This window comes from Salvelinus fontinalis, chromosome 37 (assembly GCF_029448725.1).
Source record: "Salvelinus fontinalis isolate EN_2023a chromosome 37, ASM2944872v1, whole genome shotgun sequence".
Classification (NCBI taxonomy): Eukaryota; Metazoa; Chordata; class Actinopteri; order Salmoniformes; family Salmonidae; genus Salvelinus; species Salvelinus fontinalis.
The window spans coordinates 8,649,893-8,674,927 of record NC_074701.1 but is presented as its reverse complement, the minus strand read 5'-3'; the positions used below and the strand labels follow the sequence as shown (position 1 = coordinate 8,674,927).

Sequence of the window (25,035 nt, the reverse complement as noted above, 5' to 3'; positions counted from 1 at the left end):
CTGATCCATGACAATTGACAACTCAACCTGACTTGGACCCGAGGGACAAGTTGAATTTTGGACCCTCATGGTACGCTAACCTGAATACTGGACCCAGGACCAGAACAGGTCCAAAATTCTAACTTGTCCCTCTGCCCCGGGTCTTTTTTCTTTTGCACAACTTTTTGGACCCGTGAAGACCTTCAACCTTCTCATCATCGATTGATAAAAATAAATAAAAAACTTGACATGGCATGATTGCCAAAGACCAGCCTCTTTCCAGAGATTACATACCTCACAAAAACATCTTCAGAAGGGCAGATGGAGGGAGGGGGACCCTAAATTAGGTTCCCTTGTAGTGTGGTAGTCTGTCATCATTAGGACATTCACTGCTGCTCTGGAGGACTAGAGGGAATCACACAGGCTGTGTGCATGTCAGGAACAGACCGAGATAGTGTGCTCATTAAAGAGCGAGAGAGAGTAGGTGTGTGTGGGGAGGGGGGGATCTGGGAGAGAACACTGCTGTGCCCCAGCGCGCTCAGCAACCACAGCTTACTGCTGCTCTGTAGTTGCCATGGATACAGTGCCCTCTCTCGTGGGTATGGAGGGATGGGGTGGAGGAGAGGAGAGGAAAGAAGTGACTCTGGCTGCTGCCTCTGCGTCATATTTATACCATCGAAGAGCTAGCTGTCTCCATACCTCCGCGATCCATTACATCTCTCTCTGTTTCTGGCGGTCTATTTTTCTTTGCGGTTGACCTGGTGGATGTTATAGTGAACTGGCTCTGGTGTTTCTACAGCCAAGGACAGAAGACCGGAGGAGACAAAAGGGGGGAGGGGGGGGAAGGTAAGCATGGATAGCGTGTGTGTGTACGTGTGCCTGTTTGTGTAGTGAGGTGCCAAGTAGACAGACCGACAAAGAGGAGAGGCAAGAATGATTGTGTGACCTCACCTGAGATGGACTGGTGCCTGGGAGATGGATGTCATGCCTCTCAGGCTAGACTATGCCAAAGTCCTTATTTTGGGTGTGTAAAATGTAATGTTCACAATGAGTGTTTTGTTTACCTCCAGAGGTCAACATGTTCTTTTACATGTTGCGTGAGGCCTCTCATTCAGTTGTGTTTGTGCAAATACTTGACTCCTCCTCTGACATGACTGCTGTGCTGTTGCTGCATGCCTTTATGACAGAGCGACACCATCTTTGTTTTCGGAAAAGCTGCTTCGGCGGGTGAGTGTGAGCGCCGGTGCGATAAACATTGCCTGTTTGTGCAGTCAGCGGTGAAGTGTATATCTCTAGGCTTAAAGCCTACCTGGTATATAAACGGGAGCCATTTCTCCAAAGCTGCAGTGGAGACAGACACACAGACGTACTGTACATGCAAACAGACACACTAACACAAACACACATACAGACACACAAACACTCTGTGTGTGTGTGTGTGTGTGAAAATACTCATCTATGCCTTTGTTCTCAGTACGCCATTTCAAAAACCGTTCTACTGCCAGCTGAGATAATTCTGTTTTGGTCTGGCTGGACTGAGAGAGAGAGTGAGAGAGAAGGGGAGAGAGAGGAAACAGAGTAGAGCGATCTAAGAGAGAGAGATGTGAGGACTGACAGTAAAGGCCTCAGGGAGGGTGGTGGTAGTTCCTCAGAAATGTGTCTAACCGCATGTATGACATTCAGCTCTGATGGCTCGGTCATCGACACGGCGCTTGATAGCCTGTAGAGAATGTCGTGTCCCACTGTGACGTTTTTGTAAAATGGTTGTTGTGTTTCCTCAACGTATTGATCCTGACTGATGGATAACAAAGAGCTGTAGCTTGTGGAGAGGAGCCCCACTCCTACTTTGAGTATATGTGTGTGTCACTGCGAGTGTGTGTGTGTGTTTGATTTAATATTCTCTCCTCACCATTCTTGATGTTCCTAAGATATCATGTAGTGGAGCGAGGAAGAGTAGACAAGGGGCTCAGAGGAGTGTGTGTGTGTGTCTGTTTGTCTGTCTGTGCACGTGTGTGTGGTGGACTAAGATTATTGGGTTAGAGAGCAGACACGCTTGATGGAGAGAGGGGAGGCTAAAGAGAGGAGAGCGCTAGTGTAACCGATGTGAAATGGCTAACTAGTTAGCGGTGGTGCGAGCTAATAGCGTTTCAATCGGTGACGTCACTCGCTCCGAGACCTTGAAGTAGTTGTTCCCCTTGCTTTGCAATGGCCGCGGCTTTTGTGGCGCGATGGGTAACGATGCTTCGAGGGTGGCTGTTGTCGATGTGTGCAGAGGGTCCCTGGTTCGAGCCCAGGTAGGGGCGAGGAGGGACGGAAGCTATACTGTTACACTAGCGTGTGCGTTTAAAACATTTTATTTCACCTTTATTTCACCAGGTAAGCTAGTTGAGAACAAGTTCTCATTTACAACTGCTACCTTGTGTGTGTTATTTTTTTTTTATATATATATATACAGTTGAAGTCGAAAGTTTACATACACTTAGGTTGGAGTCAATAAAAATTGTTTTTCAACCACTCCACACATTTCTTTTCAACAAACTCTTGTTTTGGCAAGTCGGTTAGGACATCTACTTTGTGCATGACACAAGTAATTTTTTCCAACAATTGTTTACAGACAGATTTTGTAACTAATAACTCACTGTATCACAATTCCAGTGGTTCAGAAGTTTACATACACTAAGTTGACTGTGCCTTTAAACAGCTTGGAAAATTCTGATAGGCTAATTTGAGTCAATTGGAGGTGTACCTGTGGATGTATTTCAAGTTCTACCATCACACTCAGTGCCTCTTTGCTTGACATCATGGGAAAATCTTGAAGAAATCAGCGAAGACCTCAGGGGGAAAAAATGTAGACCTCCACAAGTCTGGTTCATCCTTGGGAGCAATTTCCAAATGCCTGAAGGTACTACATTCATCTGTATAAACACTAGTACGCAAGTATAAACACCATGGGACCACGCAGCCGTCATACCGCTCAGGAAGGAAGAAGCCACTACTCCAAAACCACCATAAAAAAGCCAGACTACGGTTTGCAACTGCACATGGGGACAAAGAGCATACTTTTTGGAGAAATGTCCTCTGGTCTGATGAAACAAAAATAGAACTGTTTGGCCATAATGACCATCGTTATGTTTGGAGGAAAAAGGAGGAGGCTTGCAAGCCGAAGAACACCATCCCAACCGTGAAGCACAGGGGTGGAAGCATCATGTTGTGAGGGTGCTTTGCTGCAGGAGGGACTGGTGCACTTCACAAAATAGATGGCATCATGAGGGAGGAAAATTATGTGGCTATATTGAAGCAACATCTCAAGACATCAGTCAGGAAGTTAAAGCTTGGTCGCAAATGGGTCTTCCAAATGGACAATGACCCCAAGCATACTTCCAAAGTTGTGGCAAAATGGCTGAAGAACAACAAAGTCAAGTTATTGGAGTGGCCATCACAAAGCCCTGACCTCAATCCCATAGAACATTTGTGGGCTGAAACTGAAAAAGTGTGTGCAAGGAAGGAGGCCTACAAACCTGACTCAGTTACACCAGCTCTGTCAGAGGAATGGGCCATAATTCACCCAACTTATTGTGGGAAGCTTGTAGAAGGCTACCTGTAACATTTGACCCAAGTTAAGCAATTTTTAAATGCAATGCTACCAAATACTAATTGAGTGTATGTAAACTTCTGACCCACTGGGAATGTGATGAAAGAAATAAAAAGCTGAAATAAATCATTCTCTACTATTATTCTGACATTTCACATTCTTAAAATAAAGTGGTGATCCTAACTGACCTAAGACAGGGGATTTTTACTAGGATCAAATGTCAGGAATATTGAAAAACTGAGTTCAAATTTGGCTAAGGTGTATGTAAACTTCTGACTTCAACTGTATACACTACCGTTCAGAAGTTTGTGGTCACTTAGAAATATCCTTGTTTTTGAAAGAAAAGCAAATTTTCTTTATCCATTTAAAGTAACATCAAATTGATCAGAAATACAGTGTAGACATTGTTAATGTTGTAAATGACTATTGTAGCTGGAAACGGCTGATTATGGACGCCTTTCCTTCCAGTTCTCTGCTGCCTGCGACTGGAACGAATTGCAAAAATCTCTGAAGTTGGAGACTTTTATCTCCCTCAACAACTTTAAAAATCTGCTATCCGAGCAGCTAACCGATCGCTGCAGCTGTACATAGTCCATCTGTAAACTACCCACCCAATTTACCTACCTCACCTCCATACTGCTTTTATTTATTTACTTTTCTGCTCTTTTGCACACCAGTATCTCTTCTTGCACATGATCATCTGATGATTTATCACTCCAGTGTTAATCTGCTAAATTGTAATTATTCGATTTATTGCCTACCTCATGCCTTTTGCACACATTGTATATAGATTCTCTTTTTTCTACCATGTTATTGACTTGTTTATTGTTTACTCCATGTGTAACTCTGTGTTGTTGTCTGTTCACACTGCTATGCTTTATCTTGGCCAGGTCGCAGTTGCAAATGAGAACTTGTTCTCAACTAGCCTACCTGGTTAAATAAAGGTGAAAAAAAAAAAAAAAAAAAAAAAATGCAATATCCACATGGGTGTGCAGAGGCCCATTTTTAGAAACCATCACTCTTGTGTTCCAATGGAACGTTGTGTTTGCTAATCCAAGTTTATTATTTTAAAAGGCTAATTGACCATTAGAAAACCCTTTTGCAATTATGTTAGCACAGTTGAAAACTGTTGTTTGATTAAAGAAGCAATAAAACTGGTTTTTCTTTAGACTAGTTGAGTATCTGGAGCATCAGCATTTGTGGGTTTGATTACAGGCTCAGAATGGCCAGAAACAAATAACTTTCTTCTGAAACTCATCAGTCTATTCTTGTTCTGAGAAATTAAGGCTATTCCATGCGAGAAATTGCCAACAAGCTGAAGAAACAGACGCCTCTCAAGTCCTCAACTGGCAGCTTCATTAAATAGTACCCTGCAAAACACCAGTCTCAAGCCATATCTCAGACTGGCCAATAAAAAGAAAAGATTAAGATGGGCAATAGACCACAGACACTGGACAGAGGAACTCGCCTCTTCACTGTTGACGTTGAGACTGGTGTTTTGCGGGTACTATTTAATGAAGCTACCAGTCGAGGACTTGTGAGGCGTCTGTTTCTCAAACTAGACACACTCATGTACTTATCCTCTTGCTCAGTTGTGCACCGGGGCCTCCCACTCCTCTTTCTATTCTGGGTAGAGCCCGTTTGCGCTGTTCTGTGAAGGGAGTAGAACACAGCGTCGTATGAGTTCTAAGTTAAGCTACTCAACTTTTGAACGGTAGCGTGTATGTCTGTTTGCGTTTGTCAGAGGAGGCTGGTGGGAAGAGCTATAGTAGGACGGGCTCATTGTAAAGGCTGGAATGGAATTAATGGAACTGTATCAAACGCATCAAAAATATGGAAACCACATGTTTGCCTCCGGTCCATTTATTCCATTCCAGCCATTACAATGAGCCCGTCCTCTTACAGCTTCTCCCACTTGTGTATGTGTCTGTGTGTCTCATTGGTCTCCAGTGTCGCAGTGCTCCGGGAGGGCTTTGCATTTTTAATCGATGCTGACTGTAGTGATTAACACTGCTGTTCTACACACAGATACAAAACAGAGGGAGGACAAGGGAGAGAGTGAGAGGGAGTGTTTTGAGGTTATCCCTATTTACACGAATGAACATTACAAATGGACGCTCAAATCAATGAACTGCACATTTAAGGCCACCAATTAAATACGAGAGCCGGCACTGGCTGATCAATGTTCGCGAAGCACATAGCCTCTGCACGACATCATACATTTTGGAAAAACAACAGGAGATTGCCCCGTCTGTTGCCCTGTATAATCACGTTGCTGCGCTGTATAAGCATAGTCACTGATACGTTTGCCACAATAAGCAATTTCAAGAGACCTATGGTTTGTCTCCTCTCTCATATCTTTCTCCGCCCACCAGTGTTGCAATTAGCATATTCATGAACCAACCAGTGCACTCTATTTCCTGCTTCCTGATTCTCAGCGAGAGAAAGTGAGAGAGTTCCGATCCAGTTTTGTTTCATTATATTCCCTGCTGTTCTACACCTTTTTTTTTCCTCACTCTTCTCCTTGTTTCTTTCTCTTTGCATGTGTCCAGTGTGTCCATGCGTACGGAGGGAGGACTGAAGGCAGCTGTTTCCAGCAGAGCAGAGACCTACAACATGTGAGAAGATGTCTGTTGGAGGCTGCGCTTGCCCGGGTAAGTCCACCCATCTCTATCGCTCTCTCATGTGATCTCTAGTGTCTTTGCTGCTGTAAAGGTTTGATGGTATCCACATATTTGTTTAGCATGTGCTGTTAAAAAAAAGTCCAACTGCTTTACAGTGTTTTCCTGACTCAATATTCAGGGTACTTTAAACTGTATCTCAAGAAGACTGCACAACAACTTACTAGCTATTGCTAACTCGCATATGTGGCTTTCCCCCATGTTGAATGAGGTAAAGATTGTAAACAGAACTTGGGAGCAATGTTTTCTTGCTGGGACAAGTTTAGGCCAGTGGAGCGCTCCTGTGCCCTCAGAACAATCATGTTCCTTATGGAGGGTGGGTGGGGGTGGGGTCGAGGAGGAGGGAGAGGGAGAGAAAGAAAGTGATAAAGAGGACACACACACAGTAACTCAGTGGTCCTGTTTGTTTACATTCCTGTATTGAGAGGGATCCTCCCCCTCAATGTGTGTGTGTGTGTGTGTGTGTGTGTGTGTGTGTGTGTGTGTGTGTGCGCGCGTGTGTGTGTTTGTAGCTCTGTGTAAGACTGAGTGTGGGCTGTGCTGTGGAACACTGACATGACTACGTCCTAACAGTCCGCGAGAGTCTGATCTGTAAGTACTGCAAGACAGATCTCACTGCTCTGTCATGGTGGAGGTAGTCACAGCCTGGTAAAAATAGAATGCCCGTGTGGTAAATTATCCCCCCCCCCCACACACACACACGCATGCAAGCTGCTCTTTCCCCTCTCCTGTCTCTTCCTCTACCACTCTCCTCTCTGTACCTCTCCCACTCACTCCCTGTTGTCTCTCTCGCTTTCTCACTCTCTTTCGCCATCGGTGGGCACCAGCTCATGCAGAAAGTCACATGGTCTGCCTCCTTGATTGAAGGGAAAAGGACTTGAAGCAGAACTAAGATGGCAGGCAGGGGGAGTGAACCGATTCACTCTTTCCCTGATAGATTGGGACTGCCTCTGCTGACTGATACCACTCTCCCATTTTCACTGTCCCCTCCCGTCAGAAAGAATGCAGTAAGACGAGGGATGATGAGAGGAACGGAGGGGGGGATGGAGATGGGGGGGTGCAGAGGAGATGGGGGGATGCAGAGGAGGGGGGGGGTGCAGAGGAGAGAGGGATGCAGAGAGAAGAGAAAGGGATACAGACAGCTTTCGATGTGATGTCACGTGCTGCAAGGAGAGAGGAGAGCAGAGGAAAGTTGGCATGAGCCACTGACTGGCGAGAGGAGAGGAGGAATGAGAAATGGGTTTTCTACATGGTTGAGAATGTAGATTACACGTAAACAAAGTCACTCAGTTGAACACAATCCATCCAGTGCTCAGAGAAAGCTTAGTTGTGAGGAATAGGTGAGAAGAAGACCACTAAAAGATGAACAACATAAAGCTAGTATTGCATAGCTTTATATAATAATTAGCCAGTGAGGTATGTGGTTTAGCACTGAAGGAGAGGCAGCCTATGGTGAGTAATACAAGCAAAGAGACAGCAACTATTTGCTGTTCTGTTAAATTCCATCTCAGTGGATCATGTCTGTGCGAGCAGTGACGGTTACTAGGCATGCCCATAATTGTGCCCGGCCTCAACAACCCCTGCTATCCCATATAGACTCAGTAGAAGAGATAGAGTATATATATATAGGCTTAATGCTTTCTCTCGCTCTTTTTTCGTCCCCATTGTCTCCCTCTTTCAGCTTCTAACTACTTGCTTTGTTTGCCATTCTGTTGGCCTCCTTGTTTCTATCACAACCAGTGAGCAGCTATGACAATCCCGACGGGCTTGTGTTTTGATAACTGTTTGTATGTAACTAAGCGGTTATATAACGGTAACTTAGTCTGAGCTTAATGGCTTTTTTCATCACTACCCTTCATTTTTTTACTTTTTCATCCTAAGTGGACAAACAAAGGGGACACACTCCAACTATGCTGTTTGTCTGAGAGCTAAAACCTGTAGACATTTAAAAGATAGATTCACTGTGATTGCTTGTGTATGAGAGAGAAGTACGCACATATGGTCTTTCTTTGTTGAGAGAAATTGTCCGTGACTTTTTGTACAGTTCGCCTCCAATATCAGTATCTTATCAGGGTCAGTTTCATTTGCAAATACAAGTCTGAATCACTCTATTCAGAACACGCATGATGCCTACCCGGGCGTGGGTGTCAACGTCCGTCCCTTCAGGAAGTGAATTAAAATGTCATTAATGAACTGAAAAATCATCTTTTAATTCAATGATCATTAATTGCTTAATGGAATTTGCCTTGACCCTGCTGCCTGTCAAGTCAACACAGCTATTGGAGGGGACATTTTGTCATCTTGCAGCAGGGTCATGATCAATATGCGCCGATTGGATGAAAGTCGACAAACAAGGACGACCTGAAATATCAACAACAAACACTAATCCCAATCACAAATGCCAATTTTCGAGTCCCATCACAAAACATTTTCCATTGTATGCCATACTAATACACATCCCCCAGATCTGTGTAGATGAAAGCCCGTTGGCCAGTGAAGCACACAGTGGCGTCCATCATCAGCTCTGCCTAACCTTTTACAGGAAACGCTGCGAGAGCAGAGTCTGAGTAGATGGAGTGATGTAAGACAAGACACAAGGCTTCTAGGGTAAAGGTTAGACTTGTGAATGAGACTACAGTGTGGCCCGCCTTTTCAGCGAGGTCTGTCCGGGTTTGAAACCTGGGACATCTGAGCTTCACTGTGAATTTTCCATAGGGCATTCAAGGTTGTAAATTCCATCAGCATTCCAGTTGAACACAACTAAGTTATATTGAGCATTCTGATATGATCTAGATGGTTTGATGAAGCAGAGAGCAGTAGGGAGATATTCAGGAAGATCACAAGAGGACGCCAAATCACCCTTTTCATGATTTCTAAAATACACTACATTACCAAAAGTATGTGGACACCTGCTCGTCTAACATCTCATTCCAAAATCATGGGCATTAATATGGAGTTGTTCCCCCCTTTGCTGCTAAAATAGCCTCCACTCTTCTGGGAAGGCTTTCCGCTAGATGATGGAACATTGCTGCGGGGACTTGCTTCCATTCATCCACAAGAGCATTAATGAGGTCAGGCACTGATGTTGGGCGATTAGGCTTGGCTCGCAGTTGGCTTTCCAATTTATCCCAATGATGTTTGATGGGATTGAGGTCAGGGCTCTGTGCAGGTCAGTCAAGTTCTTCCACACCGATCTAGACAAACCATTTCTGTATGGACCTCGCTTTGTGCACAGGGCATTGTTATGCTGAAACAGGAAAGGTCCTTCCCCAAACTGTTGCCACAAAGTTGGAAGCACAGAATTGTCTAGAATGTCATTGTATGCTGTAGCGTTTAGATTTTACTGCACTGGAACTAAGGGGCCTAGCCCGACCCATGGAAAAACAGCCGCAGACCATTATTCCTCCACCAAACTTTACAGTTGCCACTATGCATTGGGGCAGGTAGCGTTCCCCTGGCATCCGCCAAACCCAGATTCGACCGTCGGACTGCCAGATGGTGAAGCGTGATTCGTCACTCCAGAGAATGCGTTTCCACTGCTCCAGAGTCCGATGGCGGCGAGCTTTACACCACACTAGCCCGACGCTTGGCATTGCTCGTGGTCATCTTAGGCTTGTGTGTGGCTGCTCGCCCATGGAAATCCTTTTCATGAAGCTCTGGACGAACAGTTCTTGTGCTGACATTGCTTCCAGAGGCAGTTTTGAACCCAGTAGTAAGTGTTGCAACTAAGGACAGATGATTTTTAAGCGCTAACAGCACTTACAGTGGATCGATGCAAGTCTAGCAGGGCAGAAATGACAAACTGACTTGCTGGAAAGGTTGCATCCTATGACGGTGCCACGTTGAAAGTCACTGGCCTCTTCGGTAAGGCCATTGTACTGCCAATGTTTGTCAATGGAGATGGTACGGCTGTGCGCTCGATTTTGTACACCTGTCAGCAACGGGTGTGGCTGAAATTTTAAGGCGTGTCCACATCATTTTGTATATATAGTGCCGCCTATAGACACTGTTTAGCAACATAACCAACACGTGCTTAACTATGCAGTAAAACATTTGTACATTTGCACAATGAGCACTTGTTGTCTTTCAAATACATGATTACAGTTTCGGTTAGCCATATTAGCATAGACATGGCATCAGTCAAAACAAAAAGATGGTGTCAGTAACAAGATGGAACAAGCTGAGACTAGCCACCTACAATTCCCCACACGGCAGCGGCTTGTCATTGTTGCTAGCTATCTGATGCATAACAATGTACGCTACCTGGCCATATCTATGCACGCACATCATTTCCGTGACGTACTCGGTCAACCCGTCTATTGTACTGAACACACAATGGCACAGTGGAGGGCATAGGGATTACTGGCTTTAACAGGCTGTGCTGGCATACCAGCACGTTGTCCTGCTGTTCCCAGGAACTCGCTCACGCACGAGCGCAAGCTCGCACACACACACACTCCCACAAACGTACACGTGCACACTTGCATGCACGCACACGTACAACCATATTGTTTGTGTCTTCTTCTGTCTCTGAGATAATCCCAGCAAAGAACCACAGAAAGGCCAAGCTGTGTGTGTGTTTGTGTCTACAGTATTCTACATTCTCAGCCTGATGTGACTTTTATTCACCAGTGATGTACAGTTCTCAGAAACTGCATTTTTTTTTTCACCAATCTACACACAATTCCCTAATGATAAGTATTCACACACATGAGTCAATACATGTTACAATCACCTTTGGCAATGACTACAGCAGCGAGTCTTTATGGGTAAGCCTCTAAGAGCTTTGCACACCTGGAGTGTACAATATTTGCATTATTATTATTATTATTATTATTATTATTATTAGTTGGCTGTTGATCATTGCTCGACAGACATTTTGAAGTCTTACCATAGATGTTCAAGCCGATTCAAGTCAAAACTGTAAGTAGGCCATTCAGGAACATTCAATGCCATACTGGTGAACAACTTCAGTGCATATTTGGCCAAGCATATTTAGGTTATTGTTCTGCTGAAAGGTGAATTTGTCACCCAGTGTCTGTTGGAAAGCAGACTGAACAACGTTTTCCTTTAGGATTTTACCAATGCTTAGTTAGCTCTATTCCATTTATTTGTATCCTTAAAGAAATCCATTGCCAATGACAAGCATACCCATAAAATGATGCAGCCCCCACCATGCTTGAAAATATGAAGAGTGGTACTCTTGTATTCAGGACATAAAGTACATTTCTTTGCCACATTTTTTGCAATTTTACTTTAGTGCCTTATTGCAAACAGGATGCATGTTTTGGAATATTTTTATTCTGTACAGGCTTTCTTCCCTTTTCACTCTAGTTACTCCACAATAATAACCTAAATTATAATGTCATTAATCCATCCTCAGCTTTCTCCTATCACAGCCATTAAAGTCTAACTGTTTTAAAGTCACTATTAGCCCCATGGTGAAATCCCTGAGCAGTTTCCTTCCTCTCTGGCAACTGAGTTAGGAAGGACGCCTGTTTCTTTGTAGTGACTAGGTGTATAGAATATCCCTTTAAGCATGGTGAAGTTATATCACATTTTAGGAAAGACCCAGATGCAAACAGTGTCGAAGTAACAAAAGTGTATTACTAGAACATGGGGCAGGCAAAAAGACAGGTCGCAGGCAGGCAGAGGTCAGTAATCCAGTGTGGTGGGACAAGGTACAGGATGGCAGGCAGGCTTAGGGCAGAAAGAATGGTCAAAACCAGGAAAACAAGAACTAGAAAAAGTCAGGAGCAAGGGGAAAAACGCTGGTAGGCTTGGCAAACAAAACAAACTGGCAACAGACAAACAGAGAACACAGGTATAAATACACTGGGGATAATGGGGAAGATGGGCGACACCTGGAGGGGGGTAGAGACGAGCACAAAGACAGGTGAAACAGATCAGGGTGTGACATTCAATGTCTGCTTTTTTTTACCCATCTACTTATAGGTTCCCTTCTTTGCAAGGCATTGGAAAACCTCCCTGGTCTTTGTGGTTGAACCTATGTTTGAAATTCACTGCTGGACTGAGGGACCTGATAGATCATTGTATGTGTGGGGTACTGAGATGAGGTAGTCCTTCATAAATCATGTTAAACATTGCACACAGAGTTTGTTAAGCAAATCTTTACTCCTGCACTTATTTAGGCTTGCCATAACGAAGGGGTTGAATACTTATTGAAGGCACTGTATCAGATCACACAGTCTATTATTGAGTTTCACAGACAAGAGAGGTGAAGCTGTTTTTCAGCTGGTCCAGTAGAGGGGGATGCTTTTTGACAAATCTCTCTACCTCTCCACCCCTACCTCCCTCTTCAGAAGGCAACAGTTTAGTGAGGCGTGACTGATCGCATGCCTCATATGGAACAAACATCAGGCTGGGAATTAGGCTAGTAGTGGGATTCTCATTCTTGTTTCAATAATTCAAGATGCTACTTTCCTCTGCTCCTTGCATCCCCCCCTCCTTCCATCCCTGCTAGCTTTCTTCCTTCCTAGCTTTCTTCCCTCCTTTCCTCCCTCCCTGACCAGTCCACTAAAGAGTAGAGATTGGGGTGGATTGGGTTAACACAGATTAGTGATCACTGGTCATGAATGAGTGTGTACTAAGACGGAGCCCTGTTTGCCATCTAGTGCATCCCATGGCTCTGTTTTGTGTGTGTGGGGGGGGGGGGGGGGAATATTTGACGTTTGAGGAAATATTGAATTTGGCCTTTACAACTATAGCCCAGAGAAATGCATTAAATAACATATCATTGGCAAAAAAGACAGTCAAGAAATACATCTTAAGAATCAAGGTTTTGAAGTGTTTGTCTTATATCCAGCCAATATAAGAAAAATATATATATATGTTTTACACCTACAGTATTTAAGCCCTTTATTGGCTAGGCACAAAACTAACTTCATACTTCCATTAATTTTTTAAAACCGATACCGTTTACCTTCAGACGAGTAAGAGCAAAACGGAGAAGCTACCCTTTTCACAGTGGGGTCACATGAGTTTGTAGCCCAAACGGTTCGGATGCTCCAAACAGAAGTTGGCACATTGACGGTGCCGACTTCAAGAGTCCCGATACTTGTGGGGTTCTAGAGCAAAACTGAGACCAACATCGTGTTTGTGAGTCTCCCCTGTCAATAGAATGGTCATAATAGTTTGTAGGTCAAATCATTCAGATGCTACGGATGTTTTTGTGAGAATACCGATTTTTCAGGATGTCTCAAGGTCTGTCCAACCACCGCTCTAGCTCTGCCACCTTTCACGACATCGGCAGATGCGGAGGATTGAGACGCATCCAATGCAACAAAAAAAATCATATCTCTAGCTTTAATATGTTACTTAGATTGACACACTGTGTTTAACCCCCTAGAGTCGATTGATGCAGCAGAGGGGAAATGTGTACAGCTGTCCCGACGCTCTGTAACCATTCATAATCACAGCGTGCAATACAGTTTTGGAAACCTCAAAAACTCTACTTTCATATCACCACAAAATAACTTTACAAATACAAAAGGTCCACTTACTGTGCAACATTTTAACACATATTCCCATAAAAGGTGTTTTGCGTTGTACTTCCTGAGCTAATTGAAACTCTGGAAGGAACAATTTGTAAGTCGCTCTGGATAAGAGCGTCTGCTAAATGACTTAAATGTAAATGTAAACAGAAAAAACAACATTGCAATCAAGGATAAATTGTTTCTAGATAGAGCATTTCACACTTGACCAAATCACCTCCGCTATTAATCAAAAGGGGACTTTTTGGCCCTGACGGAGACATGGATCACCCCCAAAAACACTGCTACTCTAGCTGCTCTCTCTTCATCTTACGATGTGTTCTCTCATAGTCTGAGAGCATCTGGTTGTCATGGTGGTGGCACAGGGCTACTCATTTCTCCTAAGTGGAGATTTTCTCTTTTCCTCCACACATGTCCATCTCCTCATTTGAATTCCATGTTGTCATGGTCACTTGTCCACTCAAGCTTAACATTGTCATCTATCGCCCACCGGGTGCCATTAGAGTTCCTCAATGAGCTTGACACCTCGATAAGCTAATTTCCTGACGATGGTTCGACACTCATTGTACTCGGCGACTTCAACCTCCCGACGTCTGCACTCGATTAATTTATTTCAACCTCTTTTCTTTCCACTCCTCTTTTGACCTCACCCGTTCCCAGTCAAGGCAGGCCACTTTACTATATGCTGTTCGCCTACTAATCTCACTGCAACCCCCCTCCAGGTCTTTGATCACTACTTAGTTTGCTTTTCCGTCTCCCTCTCCTCCAGCCCCTACCGAGATGGTCATGTGTCGTCGCAATCTTAACTCTCGCCCACTACTCTCTCCTCTTATCCAATCATCTCTCCCTTCTGCTAAATCCTTCTCCCTCCAGTCTCCTGATTCTCCCTCTTTGACCCTACTCCTCCTCCTGTTTCGCATCCTATGACTCACTGTAACCTTTCCTCTCAGCCGGCTTGGCCCTCTCCTCCTGCTCCGTGGCTGTGACACCATTGCGAGGTCACAGAACATAGCTGCAGGCAGCTGAGCGAAAATGGAGGAAACTTAACTTCCGGAGGACCTATCATCCTTTCTCTACATTCTCTTCCAGCTGCTAAAGACAATTTCTATCACTCTAAATATCAAGATTCTGCCTCTTTGCCACCTTCTCTCTTCCTTATTCCTCCAACACCTCATTCCCCTCCCTCTTTGCAGTTGACTGTCAACCACTTTGAAAAGAAGGTTGACGACATCCACTCCTCATTCACTCAGCCTATTGAGTCCACTGGTCCCACTGACACAGAACATGCCTTGGTCTCTTTCTCCCCTCTTTCCAGATGAAATCCTGCGACTAGTGATGTCAGTCCGCCCAACAACCTGCACATTCAACCCGATCCCCTCTTCCCATCTTCAGACCTTCTCCTACAGTTGAAGTCGGAAGTTTACATACACTTAGGTTGGAGTCATTAAAACTCATTTTTCAACCACTCCACAAATTTCTTGTTAACAAACTATAGTTTTGGCAAGTTGGTTAGGACATCTACTTTGTGCGTGACACAAGTCATTTTTCCAACAATTGTTTACAGACAGATTATTTTACTTATAATTCACTGTGTCACAATTCCAGTGGGTCAGAAGTTTACATACACTAAGTTGACTGTGCCTTTAAACAGCTTGGGAAATTATAGAGAAAATAATGTCATGGCTTTAGAAGCTTCTGATGGGCTAGTTGATATCATTTGAGTCAATTGGAAGTGTACCTGTGGATGTATTTCAAGGCCTACCTTCAAACTCAGTGCCTCTTTGCTTGACATCATAGGGAAAATATTGAAGAAATCAGCCAAGACCTCAGAAAAAGAATTGTAGACCTCCACAAGTCTGGTTCATCCTTGGGAGCAATTTCCAAATGCCTGAAGGTACCACGTTCATCTGTACAAACAATAGTATGCAAGCATCAACACCATGGGACCGTCATACTGCTCAGGAAGGAGACGCGTTCTGTCTCCTAGAGATGAACATACTTTGGTGCGAAAAGTGCAAATCAATCCCAGAACAACAGCAAAGGACCTTGTGAAAATGCTGGAGGAAACCGGTACAAAAGTATATATATATACAGTAAAATGAGTCCTATATTGACATAACCTGAAAGACCGCTCAGCAAGGCAGAAGCCACTGCCCCAAAACCACCATTAAAAAAAGCCAGACTACTGTTTGCACATGGGGACAAAGATTGTACTTTTTGGAGAAACGTCCTCTGGTCGGATGAAACAAAAATAGAACTGTTTGGCCATAATGACCATTGTTATGTTTGGAGGAAAAGGGGGAGGCTTGCAAGCCGAAGAACACCATCCCAACCGTGAAGCATGGGGGTGGCAGCATCATGTTGTGGAGGTGCTTTGCTGCAGGAGGGACTGGTGCAAAAAATAGATGGCATCATGAGTGAGGAAAATTATGTGGATATATTGAAGCAACATCTCAAGACATCAGTCAGGAAGTTAAAGCTTGGTCGCAAATGGGTCTTCCAAATAGACAATGACCCCGAGCATACTTCCAAAGTTGTGGCAAAATAGCTTAAGGACAACAAAGTCAAGGTTTTGGCCATCACAAAGCCCTGACATCAATCCTATAGAAAATGTGTGGGCAGAACTGAAAAAGCGTGTGCGAGCAAGGAGACCTACGAACCTGACTCAGTTACACCAGCTCTGTCAGGAGGAATGGGCCAAAATTCACCCAACTTATTGTGGGAAGCTTGTGGAAGGCTACCCGAAATGTTTGACACAAGTTAAACAATTTAACGGTAAGGCTACCAAATACTAATTTAGTGTATGTAAACTTCTGACCCACTGGGAATGTGATGAATGAAATAAAAGCTGAAATAAATCATTCTCTATTATTCTGACATTTCACATTCTTAAACTAAAGTGGTGATCCTAACTGACCTAAGACGGGGAGAATTTTGACTGGAATTAAATGCCAGGAATTGTGAAAAACTGAGTTTAAATGTATTTGGCTAAGGTGTATGTGAACTTCCCAACATCAACTCTTCCATGACCACTGGCTGCATCCACTCTGACTTCAAAATGGCTTGATTCTCTCCCATCCTCAAGAAACCAACAATAGACCCCTTTTAACGTCAAAGACTATAGACAGGCATCCTTTTCTTTCCAAAACACTTGCTTCCTCTGACCAACTCTTATTATCTCTTCCAGAACAATCTTCTTGTCCCTAACCAGTCAGGATTCAATACGGGTCACTCAACTGAGACTGCTGTCCTCTGTGTCACGGAGGCTCTCTGCACTGCCAAAGCTGACTCTGTCTCGCCTCTGTTCTTATCCTCCTTATCCATACTAGATCTCATCATCTCTCTTTCCCTCTGATACTGCCTACGCTGTAGCAATACATGCTCCACGGTCTCCGTTTCCTGGCAATAATCACAATAGTCGTATTCAAGCGGCTGTGTCCCACCCTTAATCTTGTAAAAAAATGGCCTCCTCTCTTCTGTCCCTTTCTGCCGTCCTCCCCTCCCCGACTTTCCTCTGTGCTTTAAATAAATGCCTGCCTTTTTAGTATCTCTTTTCCATTGCTCTTGTCATCTCTGCACCATCACTGTCCATGTCAGGTTTTTTGCCTCTGACTTGCTCATTGAAACTACAATCTCAACATCCCCACTACTAAGTGCTTGTTTAGCCAGTACATCAACTGCCTTGCTCCCCTCCACCCCCACACGGGCTGGGACCCAAGTAAATATCATCTGTATACCCATCTGTCTAATCTTGCCATCGGTTTGTAGTACCTCAAAGCAGGTCTTGTCTGTTACGTGAGCTAAAGGACTGCAGACTCATCAACACTGCACATGAATCAGAGAAAATAACTACTCTGTCTGGCTTGACTTCCTCCACCAACTGCAAGGCCAACAGTATGGCCATCAGCTCCGCCATATATACAGCCAGATGATCTGTAAGACGTATCCTGACTGCCACCCTACATTCCTGCACTACAAATGCTGACCCAGTGCGTCCTGTCGTTTCGATCTTTTGAACCATCTGTGTAAATGGCCACAAAATCCTGATGCACAGTATCCAGACTTCTCTTAAACAAATCAGGTGGATCAACATTCTCCCTCTTTCCGTAGTCTCTACAACACTTCTAGATCAACTACTGGAGGTGGGAGTAGCCATGGTGGATTTACAGGAATAGCTACCGTTGGACTAAACTCCCTTCCATACAGTCCCATCTCCTTCGCCTGGACATTACCCACCCACCCAAAGCTTGCGTTCTGTCTTCGCTCATGTTCCCAGTATGCCTATAAAATCCCTTTTGCAGGATGAGACACCCCATGTCCCTGTAGGGTGACCCAATAATGAATTGCCAGCTGCTGTCTCCTAATCTGCAATGGCATATCCCAACATCTCCAACTGTAACGCAGCCACTGGAGAGGTCCGAAACGCCCCACTACATATTCTGAGCCCTTGCCCCTGTATGACATCTAGCCTTTCCAATGACGTTCGGGCTGCCGAACCACACGCTATACTGCTGTAGTCTATTATAGATCGGATCAATGCAACATACATGGTCCTCAATGAGGAACGCCCAGCCACCCCACTCCTTCCCCGTCAGACCGGATCAATGCAACATACATGGTCCTCAATGAGGAACGCCCAGCCTCCCACTTCTTCCCCGTCAGACAGCGCATCACATTTAGCACCTTCTGACACTTTCCCACCACTCTCTCAGTGTGTTCTGCCCAGGTCAGTCTAGTGTCAAAATATACCCAAAGGAACCTGAAGGACCCCACCCTCTCCAAGTTTCTCCAAGTTTCTCCCATATAACCTCAAGCATACCTCATCTCCCACCTTCCTCCTGGTAGAGAACACTGTCTGAGTTCTCTACAGAGGACCTGAATCCCCACATGAAGGCCCACTGCTCTACCTCATCATTTGCTCTCTCTGTACCTTCCTGACTATGCATGGCACATTTCTTCTCTTCCATAAGGCCCCATCATCTGCAAATAACTACCTCCCAATATCCATCTGTACTTGAGAGGTAAACATTATTGATCATGATTGAGAACAACATAGTGTTTCTTCCCTTCCTGAACCCACTCTGATGTGGCGATACTAGTCCCTGCTCTCCAGGAAGTGCGTTACCCTCTCCGTAATCATACGTTCCATAATCTTACATACATGTGATGTTAAAGCTATTGGCTGATAGGTTGTTGACCTCGTTGGGTTCTTCCCTGGCTTCCGGATTGGTACCACTACAGCCTCCTTCCAGCTTCCTGGTTGTTTCCACTCCTCCCACACTACAACACCAATACCTTATCCAGTGCCTCATCACTAAGATGTGACAACATAACATAGAATACCTTATCTTTCCCAGGTGAAGTTAACCCAGCCTTACCTATTGCCCTTTTCATCTCTGCCATGGTAAATGGTGCATTCAAAGCAACATTTACGTCCTCCCTCCTATCCAGGTGCTCCTCCATCATTCTCTCTCTCCCCCTCTGACAAATTTTCTGAGATATACACTTGGATAAACACTTTGTCCATCATCTCTGCCTTCTCCTCATCTGTTACTGCCACATCCTCCCCACTCGTCAACACTGGATAATCCCACTCTTCTGACTCCTCATCCTCTTAATCATCCTGCACACTTCTCCCACAGGTGTCGCCCTTCCAATGGTGTCACAGAACCGACACCAGCATGACCTCTTTGCCTGACTTATAGTTCTCCTCACCAGGGCCTGGGCTTGCTTATACTGAATCAGATGTTGGAACTTATGCGTCCTGGTCAGTACTCTAAATGCCTTGTTCCTACTCCTCACCATTGCCCCACACTCCTCCATCCATGAGACTGCTTTCCTCCTTCTCGAACTCATAGGTATCGCCTCAGCAGCTGCCCCGACTAAAGCTGTCCTCACCCAGTTATTCATACTATCCACATCCCCTCTCGTATCCACTTGAGTCATCACCTGCTCACTCAGCTCCTGAAACTGATCCCACTTTGCCCTTCAAAAACACCCACCTGCCTACTCCATCCACTGACACCTCTTTCCTCTGGCCTACTGTGCATACTATGGGGTAATGATCACCCCCCTACTGTGGACTCCTCCCATACCTCACACTCACAGATACCTGCCATCGCACTAGATACCAGAGTGAGGTCCAAGGCAGGCTATTTCTCTATGGCTACATCAATCCTGATCCCTCAGCTATCAATCGGGCACATCAGATCTTTCATTTCTTTCCGAATTTTACAACGCTTGGCCACCCCCCAGAGCGTGTCATAGCCATTAAAATCCCACACCACATTACATTACTTATAGCATGACCCTCCACCCTCTCCAGTACTTCCAGGTCCAATATCTGATAAAGATAATAGTAGTTCACTACCACTAGCACCCCTCCTCTCAACCCCACCACCTCCACCACCACATATTCCTGTTCAATACCTTTGCCTAGCATCCTGTAAGGAAGTCCTTGCTTTATGAAGGTGGCACATCCCCTCCTCCCCCTATGTCTCTGTCCACACGAACCACTACATATCCCTGTATGATAGTCGGTTTGAGCCACAGTCGCCAGTCACCACCCACCTGCCCTGTAATCCCCTGTCTATATGTTCACGCCCACCGCACCTCTGATTGAGGGGTTGGGTTAAATGCGGAAGACACATTTCAGTTAAATGCATTCAGTTGAACGACTGACTAGGTATGCCCCTTTCCCTTTCCTACCCATCTCTACATTGAACCTGTATCTCCGTCGACCTTGACCACCCTCACTGCTTCAGCATATAACTCCCATCTCTCACTTGTTGCACTTCCACTGCCTGCTTCATTGCCTCACACCCACCATATGCCACACTATGAGCACCCCCACAGCTGCAACACTTTGGTTGTACACCATCATTACACTTTTAATACTCCCCTCTGCATCTTTCACACCCCTTTTTCTCTTTATAGGCTGTTGCCACATGCCCAAATCTCTGGCAGTTATAACATTTTAAAGGCTTCGGTTCATACACCCTCACATAATAACTCGTATATCCTATGGTTACTTTATTTGGCAGTACCCTGTCCCTGAAGTGTAACAGAATAGACAAGATATCTACCTAAACTCCATCCCTTGTTGCTTGCAATCGTTGAGCATTCAATGGAATGCCTCCAAGTTGTCGCTTACCTCTTTTAATGCTGACACTCACAGGCACTCCTGTTATCACCCTTTTAATCCACTGCTTCCCTGCTTGATCAGTTCAGTTGCTCGACATCACCTTACATTTCCCTTTTTTCCCCTCTGTGCCATGTCCTTACAGAACACCAACAAGCTCCCATCTCTTAACACTTTTTAGCATTGACAACTTCCCCAATCAACTCTCATCACAGCCGTCAACCTTATTGGACTCATCGCCCCAACTCCCCCTTCCTCCCTAAACTTCGGAATCACTTTGTGATCACGTTTGTGAACACTATGTTGCTCTCCTCAAATGTAGTTCTGACATCTCTCTGCCTCCATAAACCTCTCGCTTCCCTTCAAACCCCTACTCCCTTTCTCTCCCACTTTCTTTTTTATTTTCTACTTCCCCTTTTATTTGTACCGCTATGCTCCATACTTGCTTCTCCATCACTATCTCCTACCATATCTGACCCAGTCACAGCACACCCGTGCCGAACCGCCGCCACGCCGAGTAAAGTTTGATTGTTTATCAACTATTGATACCGGAGCTCCGATCAACCCACATCCCAACAACCGTCGCCAGCAATTCCGTCCACACTAAAGGAATTCCCGTCAGAGATACTTTTGAGGAGATGGGAAAACTCCATTGGAATTGTCCGCTGGGTGTAAGGTTAGTTGGTAAGCCAATTTCTTCCCTTTTCCCCATCCTTTTTGAGTCACAAAGTGTAATGAATTCACACTCCAGAACAGTAGGTGGAAACACAGGGCTGGAAAAGAAAAATATGAACAGGGACCGGCTTCACACTCCAGTACAGTAGGTGGCGGTCTATGCACCTTTCATTTGGTTTTGATCCGCTAATACAAATTTAAAGAAGACGACAAAACAGCGAGAAGGGGGAAGAGAGAGAAGGAAGTGAGACAGTGGATGGTGGTTGGAAGAGCGTGCTTGTTTGAATTGGAGAAGTGTTGCAGTAGCTTTTGCTAAAGAAGAACATCAAGACGAAGCGGCTGCTTAATAAGTGGGATGCACTGTTGAGTGCTACATCCCGAGGGGTTCGTGCTGACTGTACGGAGATTGTGACAGCCGGTTAAATGGCGTCCCTTGAGAAGGCAAGAACAAGATGTATGTCAGGAGAAGTGCGATATCATAAGGAGACGTTTACTTGGAATACGTAGGAGGAATGGAGGGGAGAAAAGAGACAGAGGAGGTCTTAAGAGAGAGAGGGAGGAAGCAGACAGGGTGGCGTGAGTGGTGAAACAGAAGAGTCGTCGTCTGTTCTTTTGAGCTTTAATGTTGAGTCTTTTTGCCAACAAAGTGATGTTAGGCTATACACTAGTTCAAAAGTTTGGAGTCACTTAGAAATGTCCTTGTTTTTGAAAGAAAAGCTCTTTTTTTTTTGTTGTCCATTTTAAAATAACTTCAAATTGATCAGAAATACAGTGTAGACATTGTTAATGTTGTAAATTACTATTGTAGCTGGAAATGGCTTATTCCATAAAAAAATATCTACATAGGTGTACAGAGGCCCATTTATCAGCAACCATCACTCCTGTGTTCCAATGGCGCGTTGTGTTAGCTAATCCAAGTTCATCATTTTAAAAGGCTAATTGATCATTAGAAAACCCTTTTTCAATTATGTTAGCACAGCTGAAAAGTGTTGTTCTGATTAAAGAAGCAATAAAACTGGCCTTTTTTTTAGACTACTTGTGTGTCTGGAGCATCAGCATTTGTGGGTTAGTGGTTAGAGCATTGAACTAGTAACCGAAAGGTTGCTAGTTTGAATCCCAGAGGAGACAAGGTAAAGATCTGTCATTCTGCCCCTGAACAAGGCAGTTAACCCACTGTTCCTAGGCCGTCATTGAAAATAAGAATTTGTTCTTAACTGACTTGCCTAGTTAAATAAATAGGCTCAAAATGGCCAGAAACAAATAACTTTCTTTTGAAACTCAGTCTATTTTTGTTCTGAGAAATGAAGGCTATTCCACGTGAGAAATTGCCAAGAAACTGAGTATCTCGTACAACGCTGTGTACTACTCTCTTCACAGAACAGCGCAAACTGGCTGTAACCAGAATAGAAAGCGGAGTGGGAGGCCCCGGTGCACAACTGAGCAAGAGGACAAGTACATTCATTTTTTTATTTAACTAGGCAAGTCAGTTAAGAACAAATTCTTGTTTTCAATGATGGCCTAGGAACAGTGGGTTAACTGCCTTGTTCAGGGGAAGAATGACAGATTTGTACCTTGTCAGCTCGGGGATTCGATCTTGCAACCTTTCGGTTACTAGTCCAACGCTGCCGCCCCACAAGTCCTCAACTGGCAGCTTAATTAAATAGTACCCGCAAAACACCAGTCTCAACGTCAACAGTGAAGAGGTGACTCCGGGATGCAGGCCTTCTAGGCAGAGTTCCTCTGTCCAGTGTTCTTTTGGTCATCTTAATCTTTTTTTATTTTTTTGGGCCAGTCTGAGATATGGCATTTTCTTTCCAACTCTGCCTAGAAGGTCAGCATCACGGGGTCGCCTCTTCACTGTTGACGTTGAGACTGGTGTTTGCCAGTTGCAGCATTATTTGGGTGTGCGAGACTATACACCAGAGGAGTTACAGGGTGTGTTAAGTGGTGGTGTCCCATCCTTTTAGGTTGTTGGCCTGAGGTAGGACTACATAGATTTATATAATGGAGTTGGGTGGTATTTTGTTTTCGTTTTTTTTGAGAGAGAAGTGTTAGATGGTAGGGTATTTTGTTTATTTCTTTGTTTTTTCAAGCAAAGTACAAAGGAGTTGTACTCCAGTCTAGTAGGTGGCGGTAATGCAATTTTTATTAGATGCCAACCGCCGTTAAACCTCATCGAAGAAGAGCAAGTGCATAGACGGAGGGGGGGCATTGTTCGCTGCTGGCTAGGAACAAAGGGGTTGGCTCCTTCACCACTTTTCAACATCTGTGTTGCTAAAAAAAAAACGCTACCTTGGAGGAGCAAAAATAATGCACCTGAGGAAATAATAATTATTGCCACTTTTGTTTTGCTTTTCGTTTTGTTTCGGAGGAGCACTGAAATAACGGCTATTTTAAGCTGAGCCTGAAAGTGCTTCAAATTGGGACAGCTAGCATTCAAGCTAGCCTGCTAACCGAGCAGTGGTGTTGAAAAAAAAACACCGCGTTTCGTTTAACCATTCGGTGCAGGTATGGTGGCTTGAAGTGTTCGCAATTAACTCTAGGTACTAGTCTTGTTGCAATTTAAGTAGCAATGAATTATTATGATGGAAACGTGAAATGTCGAATGCGGCTCGTGCAGCTAGCTAACGTACTTAGTTAGTTAACAGTTAGATGGCTAACGCCAGCTAGCTAACTTCACTGCCACTGGTCAACACAGACAATCTTGCTGTTGTAGCTAGCTTGCTATCAGCATCGAGTCAAACCTTTGTTCAACTGATCTCACGCGTCAGTATTCATCAAGATAAGACAATTAATGAAGAATTCACCATGTAGTTGGCTGCTAGCTTCTCAGCTCTGTCACTTTGATGTTTATTAACTAACGTAATCTGTACTAGGCTCATAATGCTGTCTTTCGGTGTGTTTATTGAGCAATTGTCGATTTTTGTTGTATTATTCAATTCTCGTTCTAATCAATCATAACCCCCAGCCTACAGTATAAGCTCATCCAAATTTCTGAGTGGAAAATTCAAGATAGGCCGTAGATCAGTTTCTCTAGTAGTAGAGGCAACTTCACCCACTCCAAGATAGGTCAATGGCGATTTCATTGGATAGTGTGTGTCATCTGGGGAATATAGGAGAGGTTGTCTGTGACTCTCCTCTGTATATGACATCTCTCAGACATTGACATGATGCTCCTCCATGTTACTCTATGCTTCTGCCCCAGATCTCTGGAAGCTTGGACTGATGTCATCCATCTACATCTGTCATAAAGACACTAAACCCCTTCCATTTTGAGAATTAGGATTGATCCCAGAGTAGAGTGAGTGGATGCCACCAACTGCTTATCCATTCTATTCTCATGTTGGCAATGTTGGCATGGCTATATGCAGAGGTTACAGGCTTGAAGCCAGTCTGCAATGAAAAGTATATTTATTGATTGTAGGATGATTCATGAGTAATTTAATATGACGT

At 44.4% G+C, this 25,035-nt stretch overlaps 1 protein-coding gene across 10 annotated transcripts in view; it reads left to right on the top strand.

Moving 5' to 3' along the window:
• The window catches only part of LOC129836071 (LIM domain-binding protein 1-like), a 41,975-nt gene that overhangs the window by 654 nt on the left and 16,286 nt on the right, over positions 1 to 25,035 (top strand). For 5 of the 10 annotated variants that reach the window (XM_055901835.1, XM_055901830.1, XM_055901834.1 and 2 more), the window contains exon 2: positions 6,124 to 6,225. In XM_055901835.1, the coding sequence (XP_055757810.1) occupies positions 6,198 to 6,225 (28 nt within the window). In that variant the 5' untranslated portion in view covers positions 6,124 to 6,197. Of the gene's footprint in view, positions 1 to 619; positions 826 to 1,121; positions 1,207 to 5,944; positions 6,019 to 6,123; positions 6,226 to 23,781; positions 24,091 to 25,035 lie in introns of those variants that run through there. The other 5 variants (XM_055901831.1, XM_055901832.1, XM_055901833.1 and 2 more) reach the window with 5 other exon arrangements.